This window comes from Stenella coeruleoalba (assembly GCF_951394435.1).
Source record: "Stenella coeruleoalba genome assembly, chromosome: 18".
Taxonomy (NCBI): Eukaryota; Metazoa; Chordata; class Mammalia; order Artiodactyla; family Delphinidae; genus Stenella; species Stenella coeruleoalba.
Window position 1 is genome coordinate 75,680,214 of NC_137164.1, and position 18,019 is coordinate 75,698,232.

The 18,019-nt window shown below is 47.6% G+C and overlaps 1 protein-coding gene across 2 annotated transcripts in view; it reads left to right on the plus strand.

Moving 5' to 3' along the window:
- The window catches only part of COL4A2 (collagen type IV alpha 2 chain), a 177,602-nt gene that overhangs the window by 111,882 nt on the left and 47,701 nt on the right, over positions 1-18,019 (plus strand). For both annotated transcript variants that reach the window (XM_079902559.1, XM_079902560.1), the window contains 11 exons: positions 2,902-3,036; positions 3,125-3,169; positions 6,308-6,424; positions 8,269-8,340; positions 8,694-8,729; positions 8,838-8,900; positions 10,736-10,771; positions 13,223-13,264; positions 15,443-15,538; positions 17,238-17,273; positions 17,849-17,899. In XM_079902559.1, coding sequence (XP_079758685.1) covers positions 2,902-3,036; positions 3,125-3,169; positions 6,308-6,424; positions 8,269-8,340; positions 8,694-8,729; positions 8,838-8,900; positions 10,736-10,771; positions 13,223-13,264; positions 15,443-15,538; positions 17,238-17,273; positions 17,849-17,899 — 729 coding nt within the window. The remainder of the gene's footprint in view (positions 1-2,901; positions 3,037-3,124; positions 3,170-6,307; positions 6,425-8,268; positions 8,341-8,693; positions 8,730-8,837; positions 8,901-10,735; positions 10,772-13,222; positions 13,265-15,442; positions 15,539-17,237; positions 17,274-17,848; positions 17,900-18,019) is intronic.

An 18,019-nucleotide genomic window follows, 5' to 3' on the forward strand; every position in this document is an offset into this window, starting at 1 on the left:
CGCGGGTTCGTGTCCCGGCCCGGGAAGATCCCACATGCCGCGGAGCAGCTGGGCCCGTGAGCCATGGCCACTGAGCCTGCGCGTCCGGAGCCTGTGCTCCGCGACGGGAGAGGCCACAGCAGCGAGAGGCCCGCGTACCGCAAAAAAAAAAAAAGCATGTTTGTCCCCAAACTTCCAACAAATGTATCATGCCAAGACCTTAGAAAAGGATGAGCCTGGGATGTCATGTGTCCGAGGTCAGGGCTACCCGTCTTGTACCACAATCCTCCTAACCACTTTTTTCACGTTCTCCAAAGATTCAAATACACTGGCTTTGCCGTGACACACGATGCGTGTGGTCAGGCTACCCCAGGGGAGCATCTGCTGGTTTCTGCACAGACTGGCCTCTCTGGAACTCGTGCGGGGAGAGCAGAGAATCTACCATCCCTAAAACGCTGACCTGGCCCTGAGGGAGCCCCGATCTCCCCTTTGAGGAGGCCGGGGGCCCAAGCTTCGGGGCAGGTCTAAGCCATCTAGCGGGATCGTAACCTCCATCTGTATTCTCCACCCCGAAGACACCTCTTTACTGCTCCCTTCATGCCTGGGGTCCAACATCTAAAGGGAGGGGCAGCAGGGTCTCCCCACGCGCTTCCCTCCGATTCTGTCTGTGACACGAAGGCCGCACCTCGTGCCGCATCTGACGTTACTCCCTGTCAGTGGTGTGTGATGTTAAGCACAGATTATACACATTCTGCAAAGACAGACAAACGTCTTAGCTGCACAGTTTATATAAGAAAGGTTCTTTACAGGCAATGAAAGAGAAGACCAGAAATACTGACTCAGAAGCCCCTTAATCTAAAGACAAGACCAGGATTTGAAGTGTGAGAGCAGATGGGCCTGGCAGAGAAGGGCTCTGTGTGATGAATAAACAGCGCCCACGCGTTTAAGGAGGAGTCAAGCCGGAGTCAGTTGCTTGGGGATTTTTTTTAAATTGGGGCTAACCTGGGAGGTTCATTAAAATATAACAGTATTGCGTTAGCACAGGAGATTTTTATGGTCGTGAAACTGTTCTTTATGATACTGTTATGTTGGATACACACCATTCTACTGTCATCAAAACCCATGAAATGTACAATACAGAAGTTGTACCCGATTACAATCTTGGACTTCAGTGAATAACATATTGGTTCATCAGTTGTGATCAATTTACCACACGAATGCAAGTTGTCAATAATAGAGGAAACTGTGAGGGAGTGGGGGGCAGTTGGAGGAGCAGAGGGGTATTTGGGAACTCTGCAGTGTCTGCTTAATTTTTCTGTAAACCTAAAACTGCTCTAAAAAAATAAAGTCAATTAACAAAAAATATTCATATTAGAACTAATGCATAAATTAGTTCCAATAATAAGAGAGCTAGATCCCCCTTTTTAATCTTTGTATTTTGATTGTGGCAAAACACGCGTCACATAAAATTTACCATCTTAATCATTTTTGTACAGTTTGATGGCATTAAGCGTGTTCACATTTTGTGCAAACATTATCACCATCGTCTCCAGAACTTTTCATCTTTCAAAACTGAAACTCTGTCCCGATAAAACTCTTAACTGCCCTTTCCCCTCCCCCAGCCCCTAGTCGCCTGTACTGTACTTTCTTCTCTATGAATGTGACTCCTCTAGGGACCTCATGTTGGTGGAATCAGACAGGATTTGTCCCTTTGTGGCTCATTTCACTCGGTGTAATGTCCTCAGGGTTCATCCGTGTTGTAGCCTGTGTCAGAATTTCCCTCCTTTTTTTTTTGCGGTATGCGGGCCTCTCACCGCTGCGGCCTCCCCCGTTGCGGAGCACAGGCTCCGGACGCGCAGGCTCAGCGGCCATGCTCACGGGCCCAGCCGCTCCGCTGCACGTGGGATCCTCCTGGACCGGAGCACGAACCCGTGTCCCCTGCATCGGCAGGCGGACTCTCAACCACTGCGCCCCCAGGGAAGCCCTCCCTCCTTCTTAAAGGGAATGATGGTCCATTGTGTGGATAGAGCACATTGTGTTTGTCCATCATCCGTCAGTGGATACTGTGCTTCCACCTTTTGGCAATTGTGGGAAATGCTGCAGTGCACATGGGTGTAGAGAGATCTGTTCAAGTCTTTGCTGTCGATTCTTTTGAGTGTTATCCCAGAAGCGGAATTGCTGGGTCACAAGGTAATTCTGTTTAATTTTTTGAGGAACCACCCTGCTCTTTTCCACAATGACCACACCACTTACATTCCCGCCAACAGAGCACAAGGGTTCCAATTTCTCCACATCCTGGCCAACATGTAATTTTGTCTTTTCTTTTTTTAGAATAATAGCCACCCTGATGGATACGGACGTACATTTTATATATTTCAGAAACCTTTTCTTTTTCTCTCTGTGCGTGCATGCACGCACACTCGTGTGTGTGTGTGTGTGTGTGTGTGTGTGTGTGTGAACAGAAGGAGAGATTCTCTAATCACATAAACATTCAGGGACCACTTTGATAGCTGGATGCCAGCTCCATGTCCGTACCTATTGGATGCATTATACTGAGATGGAGAGAAAATCTTAGAAATTTGATTGGCACTCTCTTTCATACTGAAAGGACTTTTTTTTTAAAGCCAAGTAAGTTTATTCTTTCATCCCAACCCAATATTAGCATTTCACCATAACATCGCTGTAGTAATTTAGGATCATTTTTCCCTCACACTTAATGTTTTTCCCTTTGAACTCTATGGTTTCTCTGTTAGCCGGGAATCGCTTTGTGGTTCTCATGGCAGAAGGTGGTGGTTTACATGTAATGTTCTCTGAAGATTATAGCTCTTCAAGAATGAAGAGCATAGCTTCGAAAGCAACATGGTTGAAAATGCTCGTGCACGGTTATGAATTGTGGAAACTGAACGTGTGTTGTTTCTACAGGGCCAGCCAGGGCCAGTGGGCCCACAGGGATACACCGGGCCCCCCGGCTTACAAGGGTTCCCAGGACTGCAAGGCCGGAAAGGTGACAAGGGTGATAGGGGGGCTCCCGGCATCACAGGACCGAAGGGAGACGTGGTACGTACAGTAACTGTCGGTATTTCTCTCGCTGTTTGAAGGGTGGAGGCATCTTGGCCATCGTTAAGTCTGTTTGCCTTCTTTACAGGGAGCCAGAGGCGTTTCTGGATTTCCTGGTGCCGACGGAATTCCCGTAAGTTTTTCATAAGATTAGAATTTTAAAACACTGTACACGTGCAAAACAATACGTTTATGACTTACAGACACATGTCTCGCTGGTCCCCCTTTCTTGTTTATAACAAAAAACTTATGGGGCTACATGTGCGTATGTTTTTCTCGTGGAATCCAGTCAAATATTGGACAGATTGTTTGCTTTGTAAACGTCCTTCTGGACTTGGCTTCAGAATTGAGGCTACTTTGCTAAAACTGGACACTGTCTTGTAGTAAAAAGCTGCAGTGTTGCACAGACGTGCTATAAAAAGCCAGTCTGAACATTTTGTTTGAACTCCAGAACCACCTGAATAGAAAGCAGTCCAGCCAAGAGCGGGGCTGTCCTGAAGCTCGTGCTTGGTAGTTACCGCACATAAATGAGAAGACGGAAGGCATGCTTTGTCCATGAGAAAATCTCAAAACGCAATCAAATGTGTTTTTCTAACCTAGTTTACTTTACTTCTTGTGGCATAAGAAAATAAACAAAGCAGCCTGACTCACAGCCTTCTTCACGGGACCCACGAGCAGATTTCCCAGGGCCGGCTTCCTGCAGATCCCAGCCTCCGGGATAAATGTGTTTATCGCCCTTTTAGACCTGCCCCATCCCTCTAACCGCTGAAGTTTAAGGACATCTGCCGCTGGAACTTCACACACACGCAGATGTCTGCGCCCTTACCCTACACACATGTTGTCTATCACCGTGCCTGTACGCTTATGTGTGCGCTCACACACACACACACACACACACACACACACACACAGAGGGAGAGAATCCTCAACCCCCCAGGCTACACAAGTGGGCCTGCTCCCTCGCAGGAGAAAAGGGAGAGGGCACGAGCGGACAGCAGTCACAGGGGATTCCTGCTTTTCCTTCAGATCTTTAGCTCCACCTTCAAGGAGGCTTTTGCAGCAGAAGGCAGAGCGAAGGAAAGGAAGCCACACTTGCCAAGACGTGAGACCTACATGGCTGGTGATCCTCTGTGTCACCTCAGTGAGGCCTCGAACAGACACATCAGTGACAACACACAGCTGTGAGCAAATCAGGAAATAACTCTCACATGAGTCAGAATCTTGAGAAATTGGCAGAGTTGAAGAATCCGCAGATTTCAAGGGTTAAACAAATAACACAAGTATTTCCCTACCAACTGCCTCAAAGGAAATCGCCCGTTTTTAACCTACTTTTTTGGACTCTTTGGATCATTCCTCAGTGTGGTCTCTTCTGGAAGTAGAAGTCCGAGCTTAGATGGAGTGACATTATGGGAAAATAGTGTAACTGATCTGTATCATGCTTTCATTCGTTTTTCCACTTCATACTCATTTAATATCAGAAGCAAATATTTCGCAAATTAGGGAGGAAATAGTCATCATACGGAGGGGTGATCATGGTGTACAGATAACGGGTCATTTTTACAGAATGTCAGCGCTGCTAAAAACAGTCTCTTTAACTGCCGAAGTCTGATAGATGCTCCACAGTAAGTTAATGTAAATGCCACTTTCGGTACGTAAGCACCTAATGGACGCAGAGTTTGAAAGACCTGACAGTTTTAGCTGTTTAGAAGTCGAATATAGAAAGTGATGTGCAGTAAATCTAAGAATTGTATCATAAATTCTTAGGTCCAGAAATGGACCTAATTAGATGTTGAACACAAGAGGGACATTTAGCTCAACAGAATTGAAATTTTTCTTTGAAGGACAATTTCAAACTAAGACCAGGTTGGCATGCAATTTCAAATGACTTAGATCGATTCTAAGCGTGTCAGAAAGACCAACAGCAGACGGATCATTCAGGAGGAGAGTAAGGGACTCAGTGGTACGTTTTAATGAAGGCATCACAGAATCCTAACCGTCATGAGGAGAACACCTGCAGAGCTTGATTTCTGAATTTGAAGGTCAGCTTCTAGAGGTCCCTAAAAACGAGGCCTTTATGTCGAAGACCAAAATGCTGCTGGCTCTCCAATACCAGAGAGATTGTATCTCGTGATGTACAGGGACAATCAGGGTTTCTCTGACCCACCAGAGGGTTGACTGAAAAGCCTACTGGATCTCTTATCTGACGGCACCAGTGAAAGCAATGGCTCTGAACATCGGAAGCAAAGAAATGTGCAAACAAAAGAAAAATTCTGTTTCTCTTATTGTATTTCTTAATATCATTCAGGGTACAGGCACTCTGTGTAGGGCTTGTTCGTTTCCTTTGAAACCTTCCAGATTTCTCAAGGTAAACCTAAAAGACAGCCCACTGGCTTCAAAAATCACTCCGGAATATATATTTGGTCTATTATCAAGAAAACCAAAATTTTAAAGAAATTGTACAATAAGAAATCGTATATCTAAACATCTATCGTGTAAAGAAACAGCAAAACAGGCTCTGGTCTCGTAGTCCATAAACTGTAGATTATTAACCTGACCCCTCCATGTCTCCAGAACCAGATTCACGCGGTTGAGACGCCCAGAGACCTAGCCTGACCCCGAGTTACACGAAAGACACATGTGATCGCATTGCCTTCCTTCCCCCACCCGGCATCCCAGAACACCTGACTTGCTTTCTATTCGTGTTTAAAATCGAAAAAGTCCTGTTCCTGAAGACGACAATAAGTCAATTGACTTATTGAAGAAAGTCAGTAAGGAAATCAGCTCTTCTACCTGCCGCTAAGTCACTGATGAGATCCCTCGGCAGGTGTGACTCTCACCCGTTTAGGACGTGGGTCTGTACAGCTCCATCTAGAATTCGGTTGGGCACAGCTGACCCTTGCTATCCCCGAGCAGCATCTGCTTCTAGAGTGTTTTCTAGAATTTTTCAACCTACCCTTTTCTGTTCCTGCTAAAACAGCCCTCCCTGTCGCCCAAGGAAGCAAAGCAGCAGAAACCCCAAGACGGTTGACATCTTACCAAACCCCGTGGGAAACAGAACTGTGTTGTGCGGGCCCCTCTGCCACTTAGAAGGACACCTGAGTGCCCTTGATGACTTCGTTTTTCATTCATTCATTGGTTCATTTTGAGTCGTCTTGGCGCTTGGATTCATGCCAGGGACATCTCTTCTGAAAAGATTTTAAGCTGTTTCGTCACAGTTACATGAAAACTAGACCCCTGCGGGCTGAGGACTCACTCGCTTCTCTGTTTCCAGGGACATCCTGGCCAGGGCGGGCCCAGAGGACCGCCTGGCTACGACGGCTGCAACGGGACAGTGGGTGACGCAGGCTACCCGGGACCCAGCGGCCCTGGCGGCTTCCTCGGCCCCCGTGTGAGTATGGGAACCGCTTGGGCTATTCCATGGGTTGGCTCTGGAATCTGTGTGGTGGAAATGCGTGAAAGGTCTTGCTTTCAGGAGGCCCTGCAGAGGATGCCTTTGAGAAGTTGTCTTAGCAAAGCTCTCTGAAGAGGGTGAGCTGCCTTCTGCTCCCAGGACAGTGATGGGAGGCGGGAGCACATGCCAGGCCTGCCTTTACACCCCAGGAAGCCGTGGCTCCCCACTCTTGGTTAGCGGTCAGGGTAAAGCACGCCTCCCCTGCTGAGGTTGGCTTGAGGATACCTAGGCTGCTGTTCCTGCCTTCACATAACTCCATGTTCCCATTCATTCTTTTTTTTTTTTTTTTTTGCGGTACGCGGGCCTCTCACTGTTGTGGCCTCTCCCACTGCGGAGCACAGGCTCCGGATGCGCAGGCTCAGCGGCCATGGCTCACGGGCCCAGCCGCTCCGCGGCATGTGGGATCTTCCCGGACCGGGGCACGAACCCGCGTCCCCTGCACCGGCAGGCGGACTCCCCACCACTGCGCCACCAGGGAAGCCCACGATTCATTCTTTAAGCATTAGGTAGAAAGTAATGGGTTTGGCTCATGTGGTTCACTCCTGCAGCCTCCTAAGTGTTTCTTCCTTTCCTCCCATGCTCCGATTCAAATAACAGTGAATAACAGTGGAATCGTGGAACTAAAATTTTAAAAAGCTTAAATCTTGACAAAATTCTCTCTTAGTCATCATCTTTATTAGATTCTAACATCCTTTGTGACGTGAAAGAACAATGATGTTCTCCGGGATATACAAGATAGACTTTATTTTTCGTAATGGAAGAACTTCCATATAATGATCTATTTCGTGGCTTCATTTAATTTCTGGGGTCTTTGCAAAGAATCTTGAAATATTTTTCGGCATTCTATTGCTACCTCTTTACCACCAGTATATTGCAAATTCAGGGTTAAACTAACATTTTTTGGCAAAACTTTTTATTTAAAAACAACATTTTTAGGTGAGGGCAGGGCAGCCATAACACCCTTCATTGCGTTTCGCCGAGGCTGCTGGATTTCTGGTCCCGCTCACACCGCCGCCTTCCACTTCCTCCACTGGCTGCTGGTTTTTCATGTGATTCAACTTTTCCATAAGCTACATTGCATTCTATTCTATTCTACTATCATAGCTTTCATTACCAATAAACATAGCCATCACTTTGAAATATTGATTTTATATGTAGGTGTTAAAACACGTGTATATGTGTATGTGCGTACTCACGCATCGTGTATATTTGACACAATTCCATTTTTAAAGGATGACCCAGTATCTCTCCCACAAATGGTGCTTCAGCATGAATGTGTTGATATTTTAGTACATAAATGCCAACGAAGACACAGAATAGTATTTTTACAAAGAAAAGGAACAGGGTGGTAGAGGAAAGGATTTGTTTACTGAAACGTCACGTGAGTTTCTGAAAATAATTTAAATCCTATAAAGTATTTCCATTTTAACTGTAAGAAAGATGCTGTTGGGTAAGAATGAAAGTAAAACTCTCACCCTTGTGGTTAAGGTAGAGATTGGTGTTCAGAATAACCGGAATTGGCCGTGAGAAGAGCTAGACATTGCCTATAAAAGGCAACATGTAGGGGCTTCCCAGGTGGCGCAGTGGTTGAGAGTCCGCCTGCCGATGCAGGGGACATGGGTTCGTGCCCCGGTCCGGGAGGATCCCACGTGCCGCGGAGCGGCGTATCGCCAAAAAAAAAAAAAAAGGCAACACGTGATCATCCAAATAACAGTTGTTGCACTGAATGCTAATGGACTGTTTTCTTCGTTTTTCTTCCTATGATCTATGTGCTAATTTAGGGGCCCCAAGGACCCAAAGGGCAGAAAGGCGAGCCCTACGCTCTGTCTAGTGAGGACCGCGACAGATACAGGGTAAGTCGGTAGAGGTGGGGCGTGAGCAAGCACCGCAGCTTAAATTCGCGATTAACAAAGTTCATTTCCAAGTGAACTCTGGAGTGGAGGGATGCAGAGAGGGATGGAATAGCCCAGAATCACAACTGATTTGAAATTCTCTTACTGCCCTCCAGGCTGTTTTCAACCTTACACTAACTGTGGGCACACTCGTCCCCCATTCACAACACCCCAGATATCTGGGTGATTAACATCACCAAGTCCTGAGACGGCAGATACACTTTATATACTTATTTTCAACATTGCAATAAAATGTCTCTAAACCTACAGATGCCTAAAAGCTAAAATTCTAAAAACTATTTCTTCTCATTTAGGGGGAAGCTGGAGTGCCCGGGCTGGTCGGTTTCCAGGTAAGCGTTCTTTTTATCAGAGAAGAGACGAAGCGAAAGTTGAAGAACTCCGGACTCCGTGCCCCAGTCGGCCTCTGCTAACAGCCTTCTCTGGTTGCCTGTCCTTAGGGGCCTCCCGGCCGCCCTGGGCCTGTGGGACAGATGGGTCCGGTTGGAGCTCCAGGAAGAGCAGTAAGTACCAGGCTCGTGTGCTCGCCCTTGAGGTTGTCAAGCATCCTCTAGAGATGCGGCTCCTTCAACTGCAGACGCTGGTGAAAGCCTCACGATACAACCTGATGCTTGTGGTCGCCAAGACCAGACAGGTCGTCCTTTGTACACGTTGCTGACATCAAGGTTGAAGAATGAGAACTGAAAATATGTGGTCATCAGATCACTGCCAACTAGGTCAAATTTTGACCCGGTGCTGGCTGGGCGCCCTTGCAGTCACGCACGAGCTCTCCCAGCACCACACCTGACCAGCTGACGGGGGCCTGTCATCCCTGGCAAAGCAGACCAGAGTCCAATAGGTCGATAAGGAAGAAATGGGCTCTGCTGGACATGGCCATTAGAAGCAGGGCCATCACACCTGGCATGGCCATTAGAGCAGGTGCGCTGCACCTGGGCAGAGCCATCATAATAGGTGAGACATTGGACACCAATTAACAAAGTGGCCCCTGTGCCCCACCTGAGTGGTGGTCTACAGGTGTCCCCTCCTCCTGCAAATCAAATAATAGAGTAAAGTGCGACAGGACACATCCCTGGGTGAAGGAGGGCCTGCTTCGAGGAGGGGAGGGGAGGGAGAAGGAGAGTCCCAGGGCCTGGCCGCCTCAGGCCCTTCCCGCTGCACAAAGTACCAGAAGATGAACTGGTTCCCGCAAGGTGTCTGACTCTCTCCTTCCCCTCACTTTTTGTTAATAAACAAACAGGCCTTAAATTACTCAAAGAGCGCTTTTGACTGCAGGGGAGAGAGCCCTTCTCAGAGGAAACCACTGCTCAAGATCGAGGCAGCTGCGGTGTCAGCTTCTCGACACACACTGAGAAACAGTGGACACGCATGTGTCTGGGAAGATGCGGTCACACCAACAGTCGGGGGTGGGAGCGCTCATTCATTCCCTTCTAATTGTCGATAATAAGATGATAATAATAATTGATCATGTTTCTACAAAGCACAGTTCCCTGGTGTCATGACAGTCATTTTTCCAAGCAGCGCTGTGGCTGTGAGAGATCTGGCCGAAGGGGATGAGATGAGGCTTATGTGACAAGATGCTCTTTGCTCTCCGGCACGCCCAGCTGTCGGCTTACAGCACATGTGCCACAGGGTTTGGGGGTGTCGTGCTTTACGCACACAGTTCAGGGAAGTGTGAAACAGCAGATTGTACCCACTGGGTCCCTAGCCAAGGTGACAGCCTCAGGGTCTTTGTATGAACCATTAAAATCTCCCACAGCCCCCTGCCCTGTCCACTTATTTGTACTTCAACACAAATTGCTCTTCTAAAGCATTTTTAAAACTTGTATCCTAAGTGTGGTATTGACGCTGAATGCTTTGCAGAAAGACATATGGTGATGTTGGCAGGCGGATTCTCAACCCTGCGGAGTGACCCGGATGTCAATTAATTCTGTCTGTGCACATTTGCTGGCCCACCAGCCGAAAGTGCAGGATGGTGCCCTGTGGGGGGCCGCAGAGGAAGCCGGGAGAAGCCGTCTCTGGAGTGACAGGGCCTGAGACCTTGCAAAGGGATCAGAGCAAACATGAGTAGGACAGGGGTCACGTCAAAAGCCTGAACTCAGAAAAGCAAACCAGAAACAGCTGCGTGTGGACAGCCAGCAAATCCTGAGAACTGGGCCTGACCCCCGCCCTCTCCCCTCCAGCCCTGCCTCCCCGCCGAGACAAATGTGTTAGAAACCTCTCTATATACTACCCGGTGTTCTAAACATACAGAGAGTGGCTTTCCCAGAGCTTTCCAGCAGATGTTATCTGGGTCCTGGGATAAAGAAAACAGTTTCCAAATTTCTTTGTATTTGTGCAGGGACCCCCTGGACCCCCTGGACCAAAAGGACAGCCAGTAAGTTGGTGGGGGGCGGGATGGTGAGGGAAAGGGGAGGGGGGCCTTATGTGTTTGTGTATGTCCTTCTTGACCACGGAACTACTTGGTTGATAGCTGTACTGTTTATCTCATGATGCGGACCGTCTTGTAGGGTTTTAAGACAATGTTATAAACTCCAGGGTTAAATCCCATGATGCACCTGGATGGTCACATGAAGTCATTAAGTGGATGTATTGAACGGCTTGTTGCTTGCAACTCACATAGCATTCCCGTGGCTACATGAAAGTCCAACTGGTGGTGCATGTTTGATTAGAAACGTAGACTAGAACCAATGAGGGACAGCTCGTGCTTATCCGTGTGGGTTCATTTACAAGAAGGGACGAGATGCCACCAAAGTTGTGTAGGGAGCTGATGGCGCTCTTCTTACCTGGATACAGGTAGGTTGTACCACAGTGTGATGTCCGCTTCTAGGGTTGTGTTTGGTGAGTTTCAAGCCAGGCTCAGGCCCAACGCTATCCTGTTTTCATCAGAGAAAGATGAGTCAGCTGGCTGGAGCACAGCAAAGTAGGTGGCTTGTTGGAACCTGGTGACAGAATTAGGGTTTAGCGTGACCTGGGAAAGGTAGATAAATGCCCAAGACAAACAGTAGGAGGTTGGCGAGGGGAGTATTTGGTCTAAACTCGACGTGGGTCAGAAATACTGGGCTACCGTTACGAACTTTTCAGGACCATTCTGTGGCCTGCATGTGGCCAAGGACATCTCCCAGCCTGCCCATTCCCAGGCCTGCCCCACGGAAACCCCATCTCTGTGACCGCCTGGGGACCTTGGCTGTCCCCACCTCACCCCCAGCTCCCATCACCTCTGACACAGCTTCCAGCTGCGGCTGGAGCTCATTAGGGCTGCTGTCCCCACCACCGGGCTCCCCACTGTCCGGCAGCCTGGAGCAGGCTGGGAACGGCCCAGCGCCAAGAGAAGCGGATGTAGGACGCGGCAGCTGAGCCCCAAGGTCGCCTCAGATCCCCACTTGGCTGCAGCACAAACAGCCCTCACCCTCCGCCCGGTCACTTCCTGGTGACTTGGACTCCGGCTCGTGAGGCAGGGGACCTCGGGGTCCCGAGCAAATCGTGTTCTCATCTAGCCTGGCTGCGTTTCTGTGCTTTGATTTCAGCTCCCAGCCAGGTGGGAAAGAAGCAAAGGAAAAGCAAAGATTAATTAAAGGCTTTGTTTTTATTTGCAGAAACTCTCTGGGCATCGGAGGGGGGTGGACAGTGTGGTGCAGAGACAGATCAGATAGCCCCCCCCCACAGAATCCTCTGTCTCAATGGGTAGGGGCCCTGAGAAGGAAGCAGAGCTGCTGGGAATCAGAGAACAGAGGACTGACTTACGGCATCGTGTCCGGTCAGCCCTCCCACGCACGGCAGCTCCATGAATCTGTCAAATACTTACTAGGTCGCCAGCCTAGCTTTGCTTCTTAAGCAAAAAGGAAGATGAAAAGTTTGGCTAAACCCCAAGAACACCATCCCCTAAGATCAGTAAAAGGGTAGGAAATCTTTCTGTGAAATTAGGATTATTTAACCAAAATGAGAAAGTCTGAGGCAGAGGAGAGCATGAATCATCATCTTCAAATGTGGGATCCAAGGCAGGAAATGGCTGCTCTCTGAGTCCAGAGGGGCCAGAACCCAAGGAAACGCTCTGCGACCCTAACCTGTAGAGTCGGTATACGCGGGATTAAGAGTCGGGAGGACCTGGGATCAGATCTGAGCTCCACCATTTGTTCGCTGTGAGGCTTTGGTCCAAGGGTATGACACCTTCCCCATCTGTGATGCCCCAGCTCATCGTGTGGTGCAGAGGATTAAAGGAGAGAGAAGCAGTTAGCAGGGGCCCTGGACTGTCAAAGCCCAGGACCGCAAGTAGGGAATCAATACTAGGCAACTTCCCGGTCTGCAGGATTTGAACAATAAAATATATTTCAAAAAGCAAATGGCACAGTGTTCCCAAGGGTGACAGAATAACTGTTCTTACTCCACTATTTTTCAGGTTTTGCTTAAAGTACAAAATACAAATTTCTTAAAAGCACGGCTGTATTAAAACTATCATTTTTATGAACCACGGAGTTTTTGTCTCTTAAGTTTAATCTTAGTGAATGCTCAGAAGCCACTGTCTGTAACTGATGCCACTTTCTGTAGCTCCTACAGCATCCCGATTTGCTCCTGTTCACTTTATGTGATATCTGGAATGGACTCAAATGTTTATTACGCAGTTTATATGTGGAAATAGCAAAAGAAAAGACGTTACTTCTCCTTTTGTATCAATTAGTTCCTGGGAGCTGAAGCCAGACTGTTACGCAAGGATAGTTATCCAGTAATGTTGCAGATACATAGATAATAGGTTTCTTTTTCTAAAAAAAAAAGTAATTTTATTTCACCGTGATTATTGACTTTAAACTTACAGAAGCCATTTATCTTTCAGGGCAACAGAGGACTTGGTTTTTACGGAGAAAAAGGAGAAAAGGTAAAGGAAACGTAATAGATTGAATTAGGAAATATTGACAGATCATTTTAATGTCTTCGTTTTATGCTCTTATCTTGAGGTGCTCTGCAAACAGACCGTTTGCAAGGGAAACAATCACTGTAAAGTGTCAGGTTACGAAACAGGCGCCAGTGGTGGTTATGGATCAGTAAGACTGTAGAAGTCCCGGACCTCTGACGCACACGTAACTTCAGCCGTCTTCAGCAGCTAGAAAGTAAAGGCATTTCCCTGTGGTGTCCTCTGACATGGGGCATGCAGAGGAGATTGAGGAAGACAGCAGCAGACAACGTGGGGCCAGCTCAGGCTGGGGGCGTGGCTGGCTCGATGACCAGGGGGCGTGGCCAGCTCAGGCTGGGGGCGTGGCCGGCTCAGGGACCAGGGAACGTGGCCGGCTCGGGCTGGGCTCAAAGGCAGGAAAGAGGCCACGTGGACTCTTGCAGTTCCCCACGGTGCCAAGGTTCAAAGGCGTCGTGGCCTTTGAGAGGAGCCCCTGAGATCAAGTGTGTGAGAAGCTCAACTGGGTACCCACAGCCACAAGCAGAGCCTCGCCGCACGCAACCCACTGCATTCACTGCAGAACCTGAGTGCCCACCGCCAAGCGGATTTGTTCCCTTGGCCTCGTTTTTCACTCATTTTCACTTTGCTTCCCATTTTGCTTTTTGACTGAACAGCAGACTCAGTGCAGTCCCGTACTGCTCAGGTGTGACAAGGAAAGACTTTCTTCTTTGTGTGAATTCCATAGGAAAAAATCACAAGAGAAAAACATTGGAAGATCCAAATTCATAAAAATTGAAACTCCTGTATGATGGAATATAAGACAATAGTAAGATAACGAAGAAAGAAGAAAAGTCTGGGAAGAAATCATCGGGCGGAAAGGAGAATAGTCACATTAGATAGAATGAGAATGAAGTTAATGTCTATAATCCACAAATAATAAAATAGTAATAATAACATCAAGGCCCCCATAGGTGAAGGGGAGATGAACAGTGTTAGGTATTTTTTAGCTGTAATATTAGCAGACATTCAGAATATACTGTGAAGGGCCACTTTCTGCAGCCAATAACATCATCTCAGTTTGCTCCTGTTCACGTTATGTGATATCTAAGCTCAAATCTGTATTATATAGTTTATATGTGAAAATAGCAAAAGAAAAGGCAGTAACTTCCTTTTTGTGTTAATTCCTGGAGGTGAAATCAGCATATTACACAAGGATAGTGGTCCAGTAATGTTACGGATCGAAGGTTTCACCGCCTGTGCATCACATGCAAGAGCGTTTCTTGATAATGATAAAAAAGCTAGTTAAAGCAGTCCTGAGATATTATGTTTATTAAAGATGCTGCTCTTTATTATATAAAAAACCCCTTAACTGGTGAAGTAGTGGTGAAACTGGACTGGTCTTTCATTTCTTAGGCATTTCTTATGTCTTGGTACCAATCTTAGAAAGCAGTAGCATAACACATGGCAAGAAACACCAAGATACTGAGCCTCCAGACCTAGTAATTTCCTTGTATAGAAATTCATCGTAAGTAGATAATTCCACAGAAGCAAATGCAGCCCCAAGTTGTGACCAGCTTGTATGCATAAATTCTAAGTGATTCTTTTTTTTTTCTTTCTTTCTTTCTTTCTTTATTTTTGGCTGTGTTGGGTCTTCGTTGCTGTCCACGGGCTTTCTCTAGTCTCAGCGAGCGGGGGCTACTCTTTGTTGCGGTGTGTGGGTTTCTCATTGCGGTGGCTTCTCTTGTTGCAGTGCACGGGCTCTAGGCATGCGGGCTTCAGTAGTTGTGGCTCGTGGGCTCTAGAGCACAGGCTCAGTAGTTGTGGCGCACGGGCTTAGTTGCTCCGCGGCGTGTGGGATCTTCCCGGACCAGGGCTTGAACCCGTGTCCCCTGCATCGGCAGGTGGATTCTTAACCACTGCGCCACCAGGGAAGTCCCCTCTAAGTGATTCTTCATGCAAGTAGCAATCAAATAATTTTACCTTACGATTATTTTATTCTATATATGATTTTTATCTTATGATTATAACAGTATAAAATTGGTGTACATGTGGTAAGTAATACGCAAAGATAAAAACAGCAGTTTGCGGTGGGATTGTGCTTTTATTCAACCTTGGTCGCGTCTTTTCAATGTAAAGACAGCTGCTTTGCTAAACCATTCACAGGGCGACATGGGACAGCAGGGACCCGGTGGGATTCCACCAGACAACAGTTACGTCGAGAGGCCCAAAAATGACGTGATCCTCCCAGAGCAGTATAAGGTAAAGGGACTTCAGCAAAATTGATGTATTTTCCCAGTTGAACGAAAAACAGGAGGAGAAAAAAAGGTAACTTTCTTTGCTCTCATTCAAACAGTCGCATTCAAAGTGGAAAAGCCCTCACCGCCAAATTGGCAAACTATGCATGAAAGCACTGATCACAGTCACACAAGTGTATCAGTACATCACTGTAGATAATAAGGGTGAATTTGAAACAACACGAGAATCCATTTAAAAATCTCAGGTCTGTCCTAAGTCCCTAGTATAGACGTAGTTAGTGGTCGGAGCGCAGCTCAATGCCAGGATGTGGAGCTCTCTGAGCAAATGCTGTATTCGGCAAAATAAAACCTACTTTTAGGTAGGTTTTGCCGACGTGGAGCATCACCGTGGGCTTTTTGGATCAAAGTCGGTTTTCTGACTCATAATTTCTGTTCATGTTCTGTTTGATTAAAAGCATACTCTCAGAGTCTAAATAAAAATCAACACCCTTCTCTACCACTCACTCACGCAGACAGACCACTTACCCTTCCTAAGCCTTCAGGTTCCCTTGTGCCTGATAAAGACCGAAGCACTGACCTGCTAGAACACTGACCTCACAGGGCTGCAGAGCGGAGACCCGGGGGAGACGCACCATTACAGGTCACGGGAACCAAAGTAAAGATCCCCAATGTAGAACATGATTCCTGTCTCTCAAGTATCTGTCAAGGTGGGGCGTGGGTGCTGAGTCACGGGTAGGAGAGTGCAGGCTGGACCCCGGCCATGGTTGAAATCAGTCTGGGCAGCTGCGGCTGTTATGAGCAACGTGACCGTTGACGAAAGTGGCCTGGAGGTGGCTGATGTGAGGCCAGACGGGGCAGTTATGGACCAGTTGAGTTCAGAGCAGGACGTCCCTGGACAACCAGGCAGGAGGGGGGCCTCCACAGAGCCATCAGGGTGGATCCAGGAGGGACTTTGGCTCCTGGGGGTGACCTGACCATCAGCAAGGTAGAGCCTCTGTCCAGTTCCAGGACAGGAGCCCAGGGTGGAGTGAGGCCAGAGCAGATTTGATCCCTCCTGAGATGCTCAAGCGTCTGAATCAGATTTCCTTCATTTTCCACAGCCAGGAGGGGGTAGGTTCTGGGGCTGGGCCCAGCCAGCCTGCAGGGGGTAGGCTTGACCTGCAGGAATCCTGGGTGCTGGCCTAGGACTGATGGGGGAAAGGACCCAACTGGTCACTACATTTCTTTCCCCATTTTAGGCTAAGAGAAGTGGGAAAACTACATCACGTAAAGCTGACATTGCTTTCCAAAGCTTCTCTCGCTCGGGGTTTCAACACATTCCCAATGAGCCTTGTCGTCAGAGGACCCGCCTAATAATCTTTCACTCAAATGAATGTTATGATTAGGAGCTGTCCCCTGGGCGTGCACCCCCTGCCACTGAGGCCACTAAAGGCAAGTCACGGGCAGAAGAGAGACAGCCTTGCAGTCATACCAAAATAACACACAATTTCATCTGTATTGTGAAAATCCAGGAGAAATAGCACGTTTTTCCCCTTGAATGTTGAAAAGCTGCAAAAGTTAGGGGTCATTTGTTGCAATTCATTTATATTCATTATTTACAGTTTTATAAAATACTTTTCACCTCATATCATAAATCCTGATCAATTTTAAATACTACTGTTCTCGAATTAATGAGCATTTCTTGTCTTTCATGTTCTGCGCAGGGTGAAAAAGGAAGTGAGGGGGAACCAGGAAGAAAAGTAAGTCGAGGAATAAAGATGCTTCTTCTCACTGGTGGTTCCCAAATTCTCGGTGTTCCCATCATAATGATACACTGTGTCTGGGTTGTAACAACCTGCAACTTCTGGTTTCCAATCCATTTGTCTACAGCAAGAAAGTAGGATCATTTTTTATGCTGTTTTCCAGAAAACAGTTTCAGAATGTCTTCATTCCCCGGTCAACGCCAGCTAATCAACGCTTTAACTTTAAATGAATCTAAACCCTTTAAAAGAGAAGAAGCCCCGTGGAGGGGCTGCGTGGGTTTGGTGGTGGCTTCCCTGCTGGGGTCCAGCCGTGTCATCGCCCTGCCCTCCCTGATCTGGGTCATGCCTGCCCCGTATGCCCAGTCCTCCCGGTTGTCACTAGGTGACGATGACAGGTGACATCCTGGGTTGATGGCCATCCAGGCCGACTGCAGACATCCTAGGGCTCCACCGTGTGCGGAGCTGGAGTACACACAAGGGCAGGACGGCCAGTGTCGGGGCACTAAGAATGGACCCCTGAGCAGGCAGAGCGTGAAGTGTGGGCGCCCTCAGGTCTCTCTGTTCTCTCCTAGGGCATTTCCATGAAGGGAGAAGAAGGAATCATGGGCTTTTCAGGAGTGCGGGTAAACCATGCCTTCTACGCCAGCCGTTTGCTTTGTATTGTCCGGTTTTTTAAAAGACTTTATTTTTCTTTAATTTTTTATTGAAGTGTAGTTGATGTACTGATACAGTGTCATATGTTA